The following is a 20,825-nucleotide window of genomic DNA, read 5'->3' as shown; positions in this document are numbered from 1 at the left end:
AACACATGGGAAGGGTGGCCTTAGGAACCATAATGTACCTTAAGTTTAACACGGTTTAAGAAGTTTGACAAGTCCAGCCATTCTCTTTGCTGTGTTATCAGGAGAACCACATACATCACACAAGCTGTTGATGCACAGAGGAGTCACACAGTGGTATACACTTTGCTCTCTACACCAACTCCTAGGATTCCAGATTCAGTCAGTCTTTATGTTTTGCTTGTCCTAGGCTCACTGTGCAGCGGCTGCTTTCCCTTCCCAAGTACTGCTCTGCAGCTGCTGGAGCTGCCTTCAGCATCACTTTAGCGGGGTTCAGCCAACAGTCACAGAAGGATCCCTGAGCAGTGGGCTGCAGCTGCAGGTCTGTAAGCTCTCACTCCCAGGGCAATGTCACCTCTCTCTTCCCAACTCACAGAGACCACAGTGAGCAGACAAGGGACTCTGGTAACTCGACCCTGCTGTGAGACAAGCTGCCTGTTGTAATGTGCTCCCCCCTTCAACTGCTTGCTAACTCATAAGCAGAGCCCTCCACTTCTACAGACTGGGTAGAATTCCTGCTGAGACAGAATACTTTAAAACACAACATCAATCAAAAGACCATGATCTTCACCTGTTCCTTCAAAGGCAGGAGGTGAAAGCTTCTCTCCATACCTGAGAAGACTCAGCACAGAATCAAAGAGTCATAGGATGGTTTGGGTTGGAAGGGACCTTGAAGATCATCTAGATTCAACTCCCCTCCCATGGGCAGGGACAACTACCATTAGACCAGGTTGCTCAAAGCCACATCCAGCCTGGCCTTGAGCACTTCCAGGGAGCGGCCATCCACAACTTCTCTGGGCAACCTGTTCCAGTATCTCAACAACCTCACAGGAAAGAATTTCTTCCTACTATCTAATTTAAATTCTCCAGCTTAAAACCACTGCTCCTCATCCTATGACTACAAGCCTTGTAAAAAGTACCTCCCCGGCTTTCCTGGAGCCCCTTCATATACTGGAAGGTGCTATAAAGTCTCCCCAGAGCCTTCTCTTCTCCAGGCTGAACAGCCCCACCTCTCCCAGCCTGTCTTCACAGCAGAGGTGCTCCAGCCCTCGCATCACGTCCGTGGCCCTCCCTTCGACTCGCCCCAAGAGCTCTCTCTATGTCCTTCCTGCGTTGGGGGCTCCAGAACTGGACACAGTGCTCCAAGAGAGGTCTCACACGAGAGCCGACAGAGGGGGAGAACCACCTTCTCGGACAATATCCCCCCGCCGCCAAGCCCAGCCCAGGAGGCAGCTCCCACAGCCGCCCGCGGTCCCCACACCCCACGGAGGGCGGCATCAGCGCGGCCGCAGCTCCTCGAGTGACACGCGCGACCCCGCTCAGCGCCCCTGCTCCCGAGGGTCGACCCTCCGTCCCCGCCCGCCCGTTTCGCGGCCGTCCCGCCCGAGGCGGAGCAGCGCCCTGGGGAGACCCGCCCCAACCCGCTCCCCTACCTCGTCCTCCGCCGCCGTGCACCTTGATCAGCACCTCGGCCCGGCCGCCCGGTCGCAGCTCCCGCCGCAGGTAGAGCCGCCCCGACGCCCTGTCGACCCCCACGGGGGCGGCACCGGGAGAGGCCAGCTCGAACCAGCCTCCCCCCGCCGCCCGGTCGCGGCTCTGCGGGACGGTGAAGACGGTGTCGCCCACCCGCGCCCCGGCGGGCAGCGGGACCGTGTAGCGCCGGGAGCCGGGCCCCAGCGGCCGCTCGGGCGGCGGCACCGACCGGCCCCGCCGCCGCCGGCCCGCCCGGGCCGCCCCCCGCCGCCCGCCGCGCACGGCCAGGCGCAGGCACCGCGCGGGGCTGCGCAGCGGCCGCGGCCGGCCGTGGTCCAGGGCCGCCACGCAGAGGCGGAGCCGGCGCAGCCCCAGCAGCGAGCCCACGGCCAGCACCTGCCCGCTGCGGGGCACCACGAAGAGCCGGCGGCTGCCCGCGCCCGGCGGCCAGCGGCGGTAGGTGAGCCGCGCGTTGGCTCCCTCGTCGCCATCCGAGGCGCGGAGCCGGGCCACCTCCGTGCCCAGCGGGGCCAGCTCGTCCACCTCCAGCGGCTCCGCCGGCGGCAGGCGCGGCCGGTGGTCGTTGCGGTCCAGGACCCGGACGCGCAGCAGGGCCTCCCGCGGGGCCCGGCCCCCCCGCCGCCGCCCCGGCCGCAGCCGGAGCCCGTACTCGGGCTGCGCCTCCCGGTCCAGGCGCTCGGCTGTGCGGAGCAGAAGCAGCCCCCGGCCCCCGCCCGGCCGCCGCTGCAGGGAGAAGCGGGAGGCGCCGTCCCCCTGCAGCACCCACTCCCCGGCCGGCTCCCCGGGGCTCAGCAGCCTCCGCAGCGGCACTCGCAAGCCCCGCACTCGCGTCCCCGCCGGGCTGTTCTCGGGCACTTGCCCGGAGAAGCGGAGCAGGAGGGGAGCGCCGCGGCGCCACGGCCCCGCCGCCCCGCACAGCAGCGGCAGCAGCAGCAGCAGCAGCAGCAGGGCCGGGAGCCGCCCGCAGCCGCCCCGTCGCGGCCGCCCCATCCCGCCGAGCGGAGCGGAGCGGAGCGGAGCGCAGTGCCCTGCAGAGCCGCTCTGCGTCCCGCAGCCGCCGCGCCCACCCCCCGCACGTGGAGACCGGCCCGCCCCGCAGCCACCCCGAGCCAGCCCTGCCTCCCTGGCTGGAGGCGGAGCCCCGTCTGTGTCAAAGCGAACAGCAGTTCCAAGCGCATTCCACATGTTCCCCAATTCCAGAGGTTTCTCCCTGAGCTCCTCTGCCGCGGGCGTGCGGAGCGTCCCCATGTTCCTTGCCGCTGCTCCGCGAGCGAGGCGGACACAGAAGGTGACTTCGGGGAAAACGGGAAACCTCCCGCGGGCCTGAGCGTGTATGGAAAACTCCAGCGAAGCTAAAAGAGCAATGGGTAAAAGAAACAGGGGAAAACGCTATTGCTTAAGGGAAAGAGGGCTTTGGGATACTTGAATAGTTGAAAAATAGTTATGACCAAGGAGACATAGTTTTCTGGCCTGTCATGAGTGAACACACAGGTTGCTGCTCCTTCAGGAAAGATGCGTTTTTGGCAGAAGGGGGAAAAGCAAAACACATCTCAGTGTAATATATGAATAATAGCACCAATTATCACATTTAAAATTTCAGTCTTTGGGTGAAATATATTTAGGAAAAGCACAGGGTGTGCTGCTCTTAAGAGCAATACTGAAACGGTCCTTCTGAGTTAGGCAAGCAAATCAGTCCTGCTAAACGTGGGAATTGCACCAGGAATGACCTTATTAATGGCAGCATAAATCCAGACGGCTCCAATGCCAATCACTCCCCACTGCTCCTCAAACCAAGAGCAAGTCCCAGCAGCATCTCCCATCCCTGCCTGTAAACAGGAACAACAGTATCTCCCTTCACACAGTGATGGTAACAGCAGCTTGGGAAAAGCCCTTTGCCAAGTGTCCACACCCGGCTGGTCAAACCCTGTTAATATTTTTTTTCAATTAGAAATGCTTCCTCTTACTGTTTTGAGGGCAGGTTTGCTGGTTTTAGAGCAAGGCTGTTAGCAAGGCAGAGGGGGTGTAACTTCAGCTGGAAGTGAAGCTTTGCTTTAACAAGCCAGAAACCATTTCACTTAGTCAAATATTAGAGGCAACAGCCAAAGCTGACAACCAAATACTAGATCTGCACCTCTGCCACCTGGGTAATTAACCAGTTTTAAGGAGAACTGATCACTGGGGGATCACATAATGTTACAAAAAGCTATCAGCATTTGGTTTTACCCTGGGAAGGTGAAGGGATGATCCTTCCTAAAAATCAGCACAATGCAAGATTTCAGACCAAGAAGGCAAAAAGTAACACTGAATATTTTAAGGAGTTATCTACAGCAGCAACAGGAAATTAACCATCAAGATCCACCCATGGTTAATGTGCTACAGCAAGCTTTGTGTGCATTGTTTTCACGTTGTGTCCTGTGTAAAAATCAAATATGAAGAATTATCTGAAGTTTATGAACTAGAAAGCTCATTAACTTACAGCACTTAATGAGCCAGCCAGACCACCCAAACTGTTCAGTTTAGGACAAGTTTACATCAGTACTGAGATGCAGTGCAACATACCCTCTTCTGAAATAATGTAGCATCCAACTGGCCCTACACAAACTCTCAACACACACATGAAACCCTCTCAAAATCAAGTGCTCATATTTAACCTACACTGCAAGAAGTGCTGCCCTTCCTATTCTCTTATATTCACACACACACATTTAGAAAAACACGGTTTGGTCTGCAGCCTCTCAAGACTGGAGCTGGATGTTATTCACAGTACTCCTTCACGCAGCTGAACCCAGGTACTGTTAACACGCTGGTTCAGACATCATTTCGATGATGCAGATTTAGGCTGCCGCTGCATGTCACTCCCACTGTCGGAATTTAGGGTGCACCTTACAGAGCAGGACCAGCGACAGCCTTGCCACCGTGGATACTTGCAGGTTGCTCAGGGAAGTTGTGGAAGCCCCATCCCTGGAAGTGTTCAAGGGCAGGTTAGATGGGGCTCTGAGTAACCCGATCTAGTGGGAAGTGTCCCTGCCAATGCATGGAGTTGGAACTGGATGATCTTTAGGGTCCCTTCCAACCCTAACCATTCTATGATTCTACGATGTAATTTAGTTGCACAAAAGCTGTGCAGTAGCAAAACAAATATATATTGTGGACACACATCCTACCCTACCATTTAAAGAGATGCAAACACACTTGAGGTGTGTTTGACTGATTACCAGCTCTAAAATTATGTGACTGCATCCCAACCAGACATGGCTGAAATATTGGTTATATACACACTAAATACCTCTTTTGAAATGGGAAGTTATTCATAATGGGCTGTTCAGACATCTTTTTTCAAGCTACAACAAAAGGGGCAAACTGGATTTACTTTGTTGGAAATACAAAAGGAGTGATGAAAAGATGAAATGTCTCAATCAATCTTTTAAATTAAAACTATTTTTCTTCCAGAATTGAGGGGCAGTGAGGAAGGTCCAGTTCATGCTGACAGAGACTGGGGAAGTAAAAGCACAGGCTTGTGTTTGGGTCTCTTTAGGGTTAGTGGGTGATTTTCTGTCTAGTAACTACTTCAGAAACTAGGAAAAAAAAATTCCAGTGTTCACAGCTGACTCTGCGTTCATGAGGGATCAACAGACAGCTGAACAGTTTAAGGAATGGTAAGTAATTCTCAGAGGCTGTACGATACATGTATAAGCATGAACATTATATACTGAAGTGCTACAGGACTGACCATTCCAGAATAACCTTGTTTCCTTCTCAGGACACTGCCAAGAAAATGGTACAGCTCTTTTTGTGTAGCCATCTTTTCCAAAGGAACTTGACTCTTCCTGTGAAACTGAAGAAGAAACCAGAGAGACTGGTGCAGGGTTAATCCAAGAGGTGACCTGAGTAAGGACAGTGGAGATGTCCTTGGCTCTGACAGGAAACACCATGGAGAAGTAAATAGAAATTAATTAAATAAGCTCCTTTGAGATCTTCTGGACACTGTCAGTTTCTTCGGCCAAAGTATCATAGTGAAATGGTGTTTAGGATGCTTCTCAAACAAACCCAATCTGGCGAACTGAGGACTCTGAATCACAACCACTAAATCTAAGGATTGCTATTCTGAGGCCAAACCACCAGCAAGCCCAGCAGTCCTCTGGCCCACTCTTGCAGCTGGTACAAGTCCCTAAAATGCAACCAGCAGTTCAGCCTGCAGCTCAAATTATCATAAAACGGGCCAAAGTGGAAGGGGGGTGGGGGGAAAGAAGAAGAAAAAAGCAATAGCATTTATCCAGGTGTTAATAATGAAGAAACAGATGCAAATTACACTGTTAGTCTCCGTTTCAGAAAGAAGTTTTCACAGTGAAATGAAAACAAGAGTTGAGTTTAATGTACTTTTCTAAAATTGCATAAACAAGTCAACCACTCCTGCAGCAGTGATTTTGTATGACCATCCAGAGTTGAAGGTAGATCAACCACGGAATCCACACATGCTCTTTCTGGCACCCAACAACTACTCCAGGGACACCACAGCTTCTCTGCTCAGTCTCAGACAGTGTAACATGACACAGTGCAGAGAAGGCAGCTGCAGTCTTGCTCATCCTTTGTCACCTTTCTTCAGGGGGAAGAATGGCTTAGGGCATCATTTTATAACCACCCTTGCCTTACAAAATCTGCTGGTATTTGTTGCAACAGTGTAAAGTCAGTCTTAATGTGTTTTTGGTCTTCAGTGCCATCAGCAGTCAGGGCTTGACAGGAGACATGACAGTCAAAACTTTGAAACACAAAGAAATTCCAGTGGATTGTGAAGCTGCTCAAAATTCTGAAGGTAAACTTAAATACTGCTGGTGTCTTATAACCTACTGAATAGTTCTGTAATACTCTTTATATATATTCTGAATTTGTAATTTCATTCATTACTATTTAAAAATGGCTATTGTGTTTCTTACCTAAGCAATCAGAAAGCATAGAGGAATTGAAGTGTGCCAGGCTGGGTCACAGCAAAAATTGGAACATATGGGAAACTAGGTCCTAGAAACCAATTATAGAGCTACTACTTATGGGGGTGGGGGGGAAAACCCAAACCAAGAGTGATCCTACCTAACAACTCTCAAACATTATAATCGGAGTATATATTTTATACAGAGAAAAATGCATGCACAAAATATATATTTTATATAAATCTATGTATATACACATATAAATTATATACAATAGAATAAACTGTATCTCACAGCTGTTAACCATGGTCTCAGTTTTGGATGAAGACATGGAAGAGTACAGAAACACCAATATATATTTCATGGTGGCAGGAAGCTCCATGCCCCTTGCAGCTGAGCAATCACAAAGCCTGGGTGCTTCATGGATAAACTTGAACACTCCAACAACAGTGTTTTTCAGCTTTTCAAAATTAAACTTGTTTCCTGACTGGTCTAAAAGGAAGAAGCCTGAGGAACTGTTGAAACCCATTAAGAATTAAAGAGAGAAATACATGTTTTTAAGGTTCTGTATAACCGTTTTTTGGAGAAGCACTTTATCAGATATTTCTATCATCTTTAGAATTTAACTAACATTATGTCAAGGTTTTAATACCATTATATGGTAAAGTATTACAAAGTAGTTTGCATTCAAAGATTTCACTCCGACTTATAATATCTTAAAAAGGTTCAATATTTGTAATCATTATGTGTAAAATTCAAGACAGATGATAGATTAGTTGCTTAAAAAAAAAAAAACCAATAACCACCAGTAAGCATTTGATATTGCGTGGCAATTTATTTCCAGGTGACATGCTTGCTGTAGGAGGATCTTGAGGGAGAAAGCCAGAGTTCAGTAGTTTCATATGAGTTTCCTCCTATTTTGGTGCTTATTCTCACACCAGTGTGTGAGCAGGCAGACACACTCAGCATGGCATATGGATCCAGTCTGAGCAGGCTGCTAATCCTTGAGTATTTATGCTGCCCCATCCAGAGATGGCAGCTCTGCTGCAGTCTCCACTGGGCTGAAAACTGCACATGCAAACAACACAACAGACTACAAAAATCATTTTATTACTGCAACAGAGGAAGGAGGTTAATTCATTACAAACTACATGTTTTTTGTGAAAGGGTGTCAGACTTCTCCAAAGAAAGCACAAAGCAGTTTGTGTCCCAAACAATCCATATGTTCTGGATGTGGCTTTTATTACAATTTTCATTATTTTTTCACAGAAAATTTTGTCACGAGAGAAAAATATTTACTGCGTAGACATTATTTTAATAAAAAAACCCAAAACTGTCCAAGACATCAAACAGGATAAAAGGAAATGGATTCCTTAGGTTTATTATTAAATACCTGCACACAGATATGCCCATATGCCATATACACTACTGCTAAATGTCACTGTTCACAAGGAATGCACCACCACCAATTCTGTGTTACTGAAGTAATGAAGTTTGAAACTTTGAAAGGCATGAAACACCCACTTCTGTTCCATCAAATAAATAGGTAACCTTAAACATCACTTGAAAGGCAGAATGGCATATATTTAACTGCGCCCAAGTTGAAAACATTGCCAGATTAATGACACATTTAAACATCCAGTTGAGGTACCAAACAATTCAGAAGACCTTTAGGCCTTTCTAGCTCTGCATTTGGCATAGTAAGAGTGCAGCAGCATCGTGGTGATATTTTCTTTTAGCTGTCCTGAAGATGTAGAAACTATTATTAAAATAACACACACTGCAAGTTTTCATTTTCACTTTGCCCACCCCCCACCCCCCCAATAAAGTTTTAAAAATAGTACTAATGGGATGACTATGCAGATTTGTGTTGAGGTATTACTTCACATTAAATATTGCTTGTGTTGGAATCAGCTTTTCTTTCATCTCTAATACCGTAGTACTCTGGAGCCCACCTACCCATCAGTATTTAGGAGATGTACAGATTCAGCTACCATCAGCCATAACAGAATTTACTCATCACATCTCCAAATCACAACAGTAATCCAGACACCTCTAAATGCAAACACAACACACATGCCCACGCACTCACACAAACCGCCTACGCTTCCTCCTGCTAGATTTTTGGTTAAAGAACAGGTTAGACATAGTTAGCAACATAATTAAGTGTTTCAATGACAGTTTACAAATCCCTACAACGTGACCATGCAGCTCCTGTTCATATAAATTGTATGGGAAAGCTTGTGAAATCACAAGATTTTGACACTTTCTTAGTCAAAATAAAGTGGTAAGATGTGGTCCCTCAATTTCTGCTTTTCAGTAAGTAGTAATGCCAGCAGAGCAAATAGTTTTAAGAATTTCCAATGTCTGTTAAACCTTTTGGCCCTTTCCTCCATACTTGACTATCTCCTCCTTACCCCCACAACGGAAATTGTATTTAAGATTGTATTCAATTATATTTCCGTTTACAATGGAAGAAATAAAACTAGTGTTTTTAAAAATATGAATAGAAGTTGAGGTTCTGAAATGCCTTTGCTTAATTAGTTTCAAATATCTCCTGGCAAGTCTGTCAACCCAGTTCAAGTACATGGGAATTCAGGAAGTGAAAGAGCATTTTCTTAAGATTAAAACAAAACTGTACATGTCAGTTTAGCTGTGGCTTAAACTATAATTCATAAGTCTAAAGGTAACAGGTAAGTGCCAAATACTACTATCCTCCACTTAGTCTTGCAAGGTATTTTTGTTGCATTTACTAAGATGAAGTGTACCAGAAACCGGAAATGTGAAGGAGGAAGTAAGCCAGCAAAACAGCAACACAAATTGCTAAGCAAATTCTCATTCTTCCCAATGAACAGCTGTTAAATGGTTGGCATACATCCAAGCTGCACCACTTACTACACAAGCATCCTCAGAGGCTGGGGTACTAAGCCACAATGGAAGCTCTAGAAATTGGAGGGACAGGAATTAAAAAAAAAAAAAAAAAATCACAAAAAGAAACACAAACTGAGTTTTTTGTTTGTTTAATAAAGCTTGCAAGGCACATGTTTCAACTGAATTGCAGCAGCTACAGCAAAACAGATCAAAATTTGCAAACAGTTCCCCAGTGCTTCAGGGAGTTAAACCTGTGACCTGGTTGAAAATTGAGCTAGAGCTGTGTGTACAAGTCAGATATAATGATGCTCTGCTGTTGTCCTTCTGAGGGATACCATGAAACTTGCTGTGTCTTTTTCACAGAAGGTGGATAGTAGAATAGATAATAATATTTTTGCTAATCCACAGCTGCATAAGAAATTCAAGCTGATAATTTTCTTTATAAGATATGATTCTTCCAGTCACTCATTTTAAAAATGATGCCTTTTTACTGGATCAATGATGACACTTCTTCCATATAAAAGATTCCTTCTGTTACTTAAGGCTGCTGTGCCAATGGTGCTGCAATACAATTTTCTCTAATATAAAAAGCAAGGTAAACATTTTAAATGATTCTCCTAAAGCAGAATCAGTTGAAGTATCAAGAATACATCTTAAAAACTATGACGAAACTAGTAAAAACAACTATGTCACAGTTCAAATGAAGTTGAACATGTTTGTTTAAACATGTATAAAAGGCAATGTGCTACAGGAGACATTTTCTTCAGATGCACAGTTGGCCTCATTTGTGTTTTTCTTCATGTGTGCTCTACATGTATGTATTCAAACTATGTCCTGTGTGGTAACACATACAACGGGCAGTCAAGGACAGCTAAGTATTGCATCTTGGCATGGCAGGCTAAGGCATGAAGCCGTAAGCTGTGCGACTTCATCCACCCAAGTGCAGTTGTAACCCTGAAGTTTGCTGCCTGGAATGCCTTATTGCGGTTCTGAAATGGTATTCATGAGTGATTAACTTCAGGCAAGTAGACAACAGACAGAGACATGTCATTCCTTGCAGTGATTCAAACTGAAATTGTATAAGGAACTTCAAACTTACTTCAAAATATTACATCTACATCCATACTAGCACATCCAGAGCAGGTTCCTGCAGACCTGCCATAGCTCAAGTGAATACCCTAGCTTCTGTTGTTGTATGGTAACTGACAAGTCTGAAACAGTCCAGTGCAGTAAAACATGTGCAGTTGTGCTTAAGCAAATAAATAAGAGACTGCAGTTGGCCAGAGACACACATGCACTTTACCCTCAATACAATGACTGTATCACCAGAAAGGATATTTACTTATAGCTTGTAACTCACTGACACTGATAATTACTGCTCTCAGTTATCACATCCAGTATATTAAATGGATTTATCTGAGCACTGGTTTCAAATAAAATACATAATTTAACATCTTGTTGAGACTCACAGGCCTAAAAATATAACTGAAAGTAAAAAACAGATTTCAGATATGTTGACTTTAACAGCAATAAAGCTTTTTTTTTTTTTTAAATCACTCTAATAGTGATAATAGCTTTTAAAAAACTCTTGGCACTACTACTAGTGTAAAGTAAGTAAATGTATCTGCATAGAGCAGACAGGAATTGTGCATGTACACCAACATGCTGCAGTTTCTAGTAATTTCAGACTTAAAATCTCTGAATTTGCATTTTATCAACAAGTGTGGTAAGGACTGTTTAGCAGCTCTAATTTGCAGAATGGTTTGCAGATTCTTCAGCTGAAAGTTAATCCTATTTTGCCAGATCCTTCATTAAAGGCATCTGCGCTCCAAAGAATCATTCCCACGCCTGATAGACTGGTCTCTGGGACAGGTGTTGAAAGAATCTGTAACTGTAGGTAATTCCCAATGGGTGAATAACCTTCTCCAGAACTTATGCCCTGGCTTTTTGTCCAGCTATACCTACATAAGTGAAGATACCTTTACCTTTTCCTGGCTCTTCCATTTGCAACACCAGGATTAATCCCAGAGTTGGAATTAGAGAATCATTTATTCTCTTGAAAGTATATCAGACAACAACAGACAGGATGAACAGATAATTTGGTAAGAATAACAGCTGTAGAGGCAGGGGGGGTGTCATAAAATGAAGACAAATTTAAGCAGGAAGCAAGATTGCAGAGTACTTTCCCAGATTTTCAAAGATCTCAATCTAGTTGCATAATTTATAGAAAAATAGCTATGAAAAAATGTACCATTATTTATTAATGGTGGTGATAATAGTGTTTTAAATTACAGTGATGGCACTATCCTAATATAACTATCACGTAAAAAGTTGAATGAAATGAGTATCATCCATCCCTCCCCATACACACACATTTATACCAGCACACACACACAGAGGGTGAAACAGAGGTGCACAAGTCTCAGCAGCAAACCTAGCTGTCCTGCTACACTTGTCCAAAACCACATATGGCAAATTGTTGTATACTGGCCATCCTGATGGTGGCTAAAACACACATATGCAGACACACATACACATTTAAGCATGGAAAAATTCTAAGACAAGTTCTTTCCAAACTGAAGATCTGACCTTGCCAACTCTGGTCTAAGTCTACTTCTACCAACACATCTCTATAGAGATCAGTGCCTTAATCTATGGAAACATTGCTTAAATAAAATCTTCCTTATTTGACTTATACAGACACTATAGCTACACATAAGATGTATGAATGTGCGTTAGATAAACACAGAAATGTTTACAGTGGAAGACAGGAAGAATTCAAACAACGAAACCCCAAAAAACCCAAACACTTACTTGAAGAGACTCTGGATACCAATTGCTTTCTTCCTAGAAAATAAATGCTATATTACTTAAATGAGCTGTTTAAATAATTTTTGTGCATTTACTGAAGTCTACCCACATCAGCTCTCTAACACTAAAGTTAGAAATCTCAGTCCCATAAGAGTAACATGATTTATAATGGGAAGAAAAACGCAAAAACATGGAAGACTGTCACACTCTGTAGAGACTGTAAAACTGATGTATTTTCCCATTTCCTTCAAGGATAGTATTTGTGTATGTTGATCTGTAGTTCAAAGAGTTCCAGTTGGGTAAAACACACGTTGTCAATACATTGCACGTGTGCTCATGTATCTGCAAAAATATCTTCCTTGATCAAAAGGAACGTTCCCAACTGAATTTCATTCACAATCAATTCTCAGGAAGAAGCTTGCAGGCTTTTTCACGACTGGAAGGATATCACAGTGTTGATTCTATACACGAAGTAGGATCTATTCCAGTACACCCGAGTAAAGTAGTTCACATATGGAGAATAGTTCATTTTGATTTCATGACAAAATCGTCCATATTTTGAGTAGGCATAACTGTCACCTTCCTCACAAACCACCTGCCAGAAAAGAAGATCTAATTACAATACTGAAGATAAGCGGTCACAGAACATAACTCTTAATTTACTTCTGTATTCTGTACATTTCCTTGACAACAGACATTTAACTTCCATTCTGTACAGTTCCAATAGGCTGAAAACATTAATACCTTTGTCAGGATAGCAGACATTAAAACCAGTGTGCTTCATTCATATAATAAAGAACAACAGCAGTGGAAATTACCCACGTGCCCCAGTTACCCAGTACTTCACATCTGAGCTGCACATGGCACACATACCACCTGTGTACAGCACGAAAGTCTCAATAACCTTTCCCAGGCCAAGTAAGTTTGACACACCTCATAAAGACTGAAGATACATGCATGTATCTGCCTATATGTTCCAACCAATTGACTTGGAAGCAAAGTGCTCGTGTGTTTTAGTATCTACTATCTGATGTCCTTCAAGAAATCTCTTTGCTACTTCTTCTGATGGGACAAGTTTACATGGGTCTAAAAAAAGGTGGTTGGACAAATTAATGGAAAAAAATCTATCAGTGGCTACCAAACACAAAAGATATTTCCCCTGAGCTACAGTCCTCAGCAACAGACCACTGGAAGACATTTCTGTCTTGCCCTATTGACATCTCAGCCAGTGTCAGAAACAAGGTATCAGACTGGGACTAAAGGACACAGTCTAAGGTAAGAAGCAATACCTATCATCTTAAAACCAGCAATTTGGAAAACACATCCACGGATCTGTCAACCGCGTAACAGCCTGTCTGTTGTCTCCCTCTGGGAATAAGTAAATGCTGAAGTCTTCAACTGCATATGCATTGGCTTCCACTTGTTTGGAAAGTCTTGATAACTCTTCAGTGACTATTTTTCTTAGCAAGCAAAGTGACAGTTTAGTTTCAAAGCTTCCTGAGGCAACACACTATATCAACATTCAGAAATAAACTATGTCAACTTTCTGAAAAAAAACCACTTTACTCCTGTTGGCCATTCCAATATTTTTTCTACAACTAGCATTTTTAGCATCCAAACAAGTACAGACTTGGGCACAGACAGGAAGCATTACTAGCCAACAACTTTTCTTCTAAAAACACTAAATACTCAGTAGTCAACATTTAAATGTATATGCCAGTTGTTTTGTAACAGATTTAGATTACAGACATGCAGCAGGGCAGATTTAAACTGGAACTCTCATCCTGAACCTTCTTTTTCCACTCTTACTCTCCACTACAAACAGGATTGTCACTGTGACAATAGTCAAGGACTGCTTTTCTGTACTGACAGTGCAGTGTATGGCATTTATCAAAGTCATGTTCCTTGCACTGGATACTATCTTTTGATGTTTTTTCCCTCTCTTTGACTCAAATTATCATTATTTCAGAGCAACAGCTGCTCAGAAAAGTACCGGGACACATTCCTTAGGATGAACTGCTGAATAATGAGGTTCTTGGAATTGAAGGAGAAGAAACTCATTCTGATAGATGAATCAAACAAAATGTTAAAAACCTGACAGCAAAACTGTGCTGCTGAAGTTAGGATGAGATCAGGATTACGTGTGAGAGAGAAGCATATGGGAAGCATGGAGATGAGAGATACAGGGATACGAGGGAATGGAATTCTGAAATAGTGGGTTAATTGTTCCAGCTGACATCCTACGTGTGAAAAGGGAACAGGAACTTACTCATGCAAAAACAGATCTGAAAAGAAACTGAGAGACAACATGTGCTGGTTATCAGTGATGGAGGTTACTCATAGATACAGACTCTGTTATGGCATAGTACATTTGTTACAGTACGGAATAGTCATGACATAAAGGATTCTAGTAGCAAGGCAAAAAAAGAGAAAGGATAGATTTCAGCAATGGTAAAGAAGTTAATGGAAAAACAGACAATATCTTCCATGGAGAAACTGGCCAGGAAGACGACAAGTTAAACACCAGTTTTAGATTCCTGGGGAGATTAAAGAGTAATCCCCTAAAAACATATCATCCCTATAATTACTGCCCCAAATGAAAGCAACTACAGAAATGAAATGCCTGCATTACAAAGTATTTTGAAAAGTATATATAATCAAAAGTAGAGCTTATAAAACACCTAACACAATTAACAGTTTGTGTTCTTCCCAAGAATGGAATGCAAGACTACATACAAGAAACATATGTATCCTCCCCATTAACCAACAACAACAATAAAACCCAAGCATTCAAATTCAGGATTAACTTGGTACAGTTAATACACAACAGGCTCTAACGTCAAACAGATGCTTAAGTTCTTTTTCTTAGTCAGGAAACCAACTAAATTAAGATAACCTATGGTTGCTTAGAAGAAACTGGTGACTTCTCCCCTGTTGACCTGAGACTAGGCAGTCAAACCCAACAGAGTCTACAGTCACTCCTGCCTTTATAAAGTCAAAACTTCTGTTGGATTCCCAGGAAACAGATGAACAAGTGGTAATTACATCACTTTATAAATCCCATCCCCTGCCCTACTTCAGCAGCAACAGCAGCACTATCACCATTCAGAACAGACATGACATGGCAATGACTGATGCAGCATTCATGTGTACCTTCGTAACTCTACATTTTATTCAACTTATCTTTCTACCAGCTGTGGCTTAAACTATCTGTTGGGGTGCTAAGGTATCTGCAAGGCTGAACTGAATAGACTTGGAACCTCATCAGTACCAAAAAGGCTGTATTGAGTGGAATGGCAGGCTGATCCTCATGTCAGGCAGAGTTTTAAAAGAACTGAGTTTATCCATTTTAAACTTTCATCTTTAAAACTAGTAAAGAATGCCCTGAGGCAGGGCTTTACTGCTTTTGTAATAACCTCTTCAGATGTTACAATCTTAAGACATTTATATATAGTTAAATGGTATTCAATGGTTGGCAGAAAAGCAGCACAGATACTAATGTAATAGGAGGGATTAGGACAGTCAAATAATAGTATGGGGTAAGATTACAGGTGTATAAGAAACAGACAAAACAAAAGTTAATTGATCACTTTTACAATTTATGAGTCCACCTACACGTCAGTTACAATCAGAAAACATAAAATCAGCATTATAGGAAGATTTATTTCAAAATTAATTATTTATACATTCAACATTCATTCTTTCTTACTGTTACTTACGTGACCATTAGCAATATCCAACAGATCTTTAACTCTACATCCTCTTACAGGTCCCACTTCATTGCAAATTGAATCTTCAATAATCAGAAAATTGGCTTTGTAAGATGTCAGTATCTTATAAATATCTTCTGCTGACCTCTTTGAATAGATCTGATAAATCTATAAATCGAAAAAACACATTCATGAAATGCAAAAATCAGCGATATATTCAACACTAGGGGGTTGCAGTATTTGGAATAGAGCTCAGGTGTAGTGGTGGGGGCAGCAAACAAATGGTGTGCATTGCCAGGTGGCCTGGGCGGCACAAACATGAGGAATGTTACAGGTCATCTTCTTTGGAGCATTAACATCTGACAATACTCCCACACATCTCAATCAGGCACTTGACTCTCACATGATGGAACAGTCTGTAAATCACTGATAGTACACACATATATGGAACTGGATACTCACATTCTCATTTCTTTTTAGAAGATCATCATCATTATATAAAGGCAAACTCGACACCATCCATCCAGTACAAAGCTTAATCACACCCATTAACTGTGGGCTGCCTGCAAACACGGCAGCCACCGGAGCCTGTCGTCTGCAAAAGCAATGTCAGGATACACATCTGACTAGAGGATGCAATTCTCAAAACACAGTTTTTAATTTTAAACACTATGTGAATCTTTTAAGGTCCTATGGTATGAATTGGAGAGCATGAAGGTATCATTGGGGGTCTAATTACAACTGGTGTTAATGTTGCATTGGCAGTAGTTTCCTTGCCCGGAAAAGTTCAGACCTGCAGCAACATGGGGTTTGCAAGGAAGGTCTCCTGCTGGGGTTAAGAGCTGATGGCCGTGCTCCTCCCCTCCTTGCAATTCATGGAGCATTGTTCAGAGTGGTCCTGGAATGAAACGAACTATTGTTTTTCTGAATGGTTGCTGACTTGTGACAAAACAAGCATGGGAGGGAGGGCAGGCAGAAGGAGAAACAAGATGATCTTATCTCCTAAGGCAAAGATCTGTGATTATCTCCATTTGATCTCTAGGACCATGTATGTAATCATCTACAAGTAAATAATGTCATGATACAGAATAACATCTATAGTAATTATGTGCCTGGGTTTGGTTTCATCTTTTGACTATTCATGTTCCTGCATTAGTGAAAGAGAACAGTTACTGCCACACTTCATTACAGACTTTGGACAACTTTTCCTGCAGAGAAAATTCAAAATAAATTCATTTTATCAGAGATAATATGGATATCAAAGTATATCCTAAAAAAAAAAAAAAGTCCTCATTTTCATTAAAAATAAGAACAACTGCTACAAATAAGGGTAGTCAAACGGCTCTTAGCTGAGTGAATCTCACTGCAATTCACCATGATTCATTATGTACTTGAAGTCTAATATATGCAGACTAATGTAAAAGCCATTAGGTACTTGTCATTATTCCACTTGCTGCCTTGAAGAGCTACAGCAGTGACAAACAACATACACTACTATCAACAAAAAGAAGAATTGGGCTGGAACACCATAATTACCAGCCATGACTTTTCTGAAGATGAGCAGGTTGACATTAAAGGCTAGATAAACACAGAAAATAGTATTTTAAAGAAGTACAGTTAAAGGTAAGTTATCTGAACACATGAGATCTAGCTTTCAGAGAAGTGCAATTCCTAACGACACTGTTCAAAGTCAGAACTGGATTCTGGCCTCATTCATTCTGAAACTTCTGGTGAGAAGAAAAATGTATTTGTGAAAATACATTGACTCAGCATCAGCTATGTATGTGGCTCAGTACAAGTCTATGCAACAGGTCAGTATTTGCTATGCCCTGCCTAACCAGCCAGAAAAGAACCTTTCCAGCCTCCTGGTCAAAGGGGATGTTTGAATTATTCATGTTACACTGCATGTTTTTAACTGAAATCTTCAAACTGTCACATTCAAGCACTTCATTTTACTGGTTCATGCACAGAAAAAAATTCAGTGTTTCTGTCTCCTGTAGAATTAAAATCAACATGAAACCTCTAATCTACTGAGAAGGTGCTATGCGAAGAACCAAGTACTATGATGTCCACCTTTATTTGGAAATTAGGTCTAGTAATAATATTAAACATGACTTGCTCGTACATTTCAGGATCTTCTCTTGGAAGCAATGATAAATTCTTGGTTCTTCTCAAAGGAATAATACCAAACTTTCTCCTCCTATCTCCCCTATATCATGTACAGTTTTAGCAAGGGAAAATTCAAATTTATTGAGGTAGCCCCACAAAATGCTGAGATAAAAATACCTTGACTAAAGAAGTAAAAAAGAAATGTAGGACTTTGTACTTACTTTATCCATGTCATGAGTTCTACTGTATCAGGATCGTAGAATTCTTGCAGTTCTGAAAGCTCTGTCATTATCCTAGGGAAAAACTGATGGAAACATATTTTTGGTTACTTACAGTTAAAAAAAAAAAATCATGTATAGAGCACCTCATATTAAGGCCTTGTCTGGTTTGAGCCAGGATGAAGCCAATTTTCTTGCTACTGATCTTTTTCTTCAGTGGACTCTCTGTCAAGCAGCACACTTGCTGAACTAGCAACAGATGTTCCTGCTGGTGGACTGGTAACACCTGAATGTTTATAGCTACTGCCGAGAAACCAAGAGCACTCTGCTCCACTTGTTGAATCTGCTGCTTCAGACATTAAAGGAGCAAAAGAATTGTATCTACAACCCTCCTGTAGGGAGGAGCAGACTAGACAGATGGCAAATTGGCAAAACAGATTATTCCATCCATATCTACATAGCTCTCGGAATGAATTCAGGGATTACAGAAGTCAAGCCCTTCTTCTTCTTCCCTTCTGTCTATGGTTGGTGTCCAGGGAGGACTCTGTCTATCCATCTCCTTTGATCCCTAGGCTCACATTCCAGACCCTCCTAACTCTCCCCTCAGCTCCTGTCTGCTCTGCCACTATCTCCGACAGCAGTCCAGGACTTCATCAGAACTGCTCACAGCTCAGGAGTTGCTGGGGGTTGGGGAGGCAATACGGGTTTTGTACATTCCTGGACATAGTTGTATATAATTGTACATATTTTATCATTAGTATTTGATTAAAGCTATCTAGTTTAGTTTTAAATCCAGAAGCCTCTCTCTTTATTCTGTCTCCTTTCCCTACCTGGGTGGGAAGGGGATCATGGGCATTACTGTCATTGGTTTAATTGCCAATCCTGAGTCAAACCGTGACAGGCCTTAACTAACACAAAGGAAATGCATTTCATCTGAGTTTTCCCTCCTGATTGGTATTTTTGTTTGAGTATTTTTGCAAAACATTCTGTTTATACTTATCTCACAGCCAGAGACCTTCTACAAAATAAGTACGTTAAGCATAAATTCTCATATCTCTCTATTTTATTAGAATACTTATAATTAAAATAATGAGGAACAAACAAACAAAACACCCTATGTGGCAATAACATTAATCAGCTTTAACTGCACCAAAACCATAGTCCAGGTTTTCATATGCAAATACATATATATAGATGCACTGAACCAAGAAGCTGATGTATCACCTCTTCTTAAGCAGGGGAGGTTGGACTGTCATGGCTTGATGGAAAGGTGCTGTGCCAGTGTAAGGGTTATGCTGCTTACCACAAAAAATAAATGTCTCCCATAAAACTATCTCAACATATAAGGACAATTAAATGGACACCCCTCCTGCACAGTGCCTCTGACACCTGGAACCGCCAAGAACCAAGACACTGGCTCCTTGCTGAAGGGTCTACTCCCCCTGCCTGTGGCTGGTCTGTCCTGCCCCATGACTCAAGATTGGCTGGGCCAGGGCTGGCATGCAGATGGGATAATGCACTGGGCACCTGAAACTCAACCTTACCTAAAGAGAAGCTACCAGACAGCACGGCGGGGCTTCTGCCTCTGTGAGAGAGGAGACCGGAACTTGCCGGTACCTTGGGGGCACACTGTTGTGCTGTGGCCTGCCAGGCCTTCGTGGGATCCCAGGGGTGGAATAAAGGCTGAAATCAAACGGTTCTTTTAAGAACAGAGAGCTGAGAACCCTGCCTGCAGCCCAGGACAGCACCGAGCTGAGCCAGGAGCAAGTGGGAAAGGAGATAAGAAATGTCTTGAAAGAGCATTATGTGGATAACCTGCGCTGGATTTTCCTCTTTTACTTTAGTCACTGCAGTGAAGGGAATTATGCTTTACCATATGAAATAGGGTATCTCATTTTATGCTCTTGAAAAAACATTTTGGGAAAAAAAAGGATTCTGGGAAACTGGATAGAATGCCAACTCCTGCAGACCAGCCCAGATAGCAAGCCTGCAGCACCACTTTCCTATCCTGTCAGTTTTGGGGGGTGAAGAAACAACAGGTCCTTTGTTAATATGGGCAATTTTAGAATAATAGAATGATTTAGGTTGGAAAAGAACTTTAAGATAATCAAGTCCAACCAGTAACCTAGCACACTGCCAAGTCCATCACTAAACTATATCCTTAAGTACCAAATCTACATGTCTTTCAAATACCTCCAGAGATGGAGACTCGACTACCTCTCTGGACAGCCTGTTCCTGTGCTTGCTAAACCTTTCAGCGAAGACATCTTTCCTAATATCCAGTCTAAATTCCCCCTGGTACAACTTGAGGCCGTTTCCTCTTGTTCTATGCCTTGTTACTTGAGAGTAACAAGTAACCAACCCCCACCTCTGTCCAACCTCCTTTCAAGTAGCTGTAGAGAATGACAAGGTCTTCTCTCAGCCCCCTTTTCTCCAGGCTGAACATCCCCAGTTCCCTCAGACGTTCCTCCTAAGACTTGTTCTCCAGACCCTTCAACAGCTTTGTTGCCCTTCTTTGGACTCGCTCCAGCACCTCAATGTCCTTCTTGTACTAAAGGGTCCAAAACTGCACACAGTTCAGGTGTAGCCTCACCAGTGCTGAGTACAGAGGCGCTATCACTGCCCTATTCCTGCTGGCCACACTATTTCTGATA

The 20,825-nt window shown here is 43.1% G+C and overlaps 2 protein-coding genes across 6 annotated transcripts in view; both read right to left on the bottom strand.

The window, feature by feature from the left end:
• The window catches only part of LOC127380810 (neural-cadherin-like), a gene marked incomplete at its 5' end in the record, with an annotated part of 53,404 nt that extends 50,941 nt beyond the window's left edge, over positions 1-2,463 (bottom strand). The window contains 2 exon segments of the mRNA XM_051610292.1: positions 1,470-1,710; positions 1,792-2,463. Coding sequence (XP_051466252.1) covers positions 1,470-1,710; positions 1,792-2,463 — 913 coding nt within the window.
• A 5,083-nt stretch (positions 2,464-7,546) lies between these two features.
• DPY19L4 (dpy-19 like 4) overlaps positions 7,547-20,825 on the bottom strand; it is a 34,259-nt gene continuing 20,980 nt past the window's right edge. For 4 of the 5 annotated variants that reach the window (XM_051610200.1, XM_051610199.1, XM_051610201.1 and 1 more), the window contains 4 exons: positions 18,175-18,257; positions 16,307-16,439; positions 15,854-16,012; positions 7,547-12,729 (listed from right to left, as the gene is read on the bottom strand). In XM_051610200.1, the coding sequence (XP_051466160.1) occupies positions 12,565-12,729; positions 15,854-16,012; positions 16,307-16,439; positions 18,175-18,257 (540 nt within the window). In that variant the 3' untranslated portion in view covers positions 7,547-12,564. Of the gene's footprint in view, positions 12,730-15,853; positions 16,013-16,306; positions 16,440-18,174; positions 18,258-20,825 lie in introns of those variants that run through there. The other variant, XM_051610203.1, reaches the window with a different exon arrangement.

This window comes from Apus apus, chromosome 2, assembly GCF_020740795.1.
Source record: "Apus apus isolate bApuApu2 chromosome 2, bApuApu2.pri.cur, whole genome shotgun sequence".
NCBI lineage: Eukaryota > Metazoa > Chordata > Aves > Apodiformes > Apodidae > Apus > Apus apus.
Note: the sequence above shows the minus strand (reverse complement) of the source record. Positions and strands in the feature narration are given on the sequence as shown.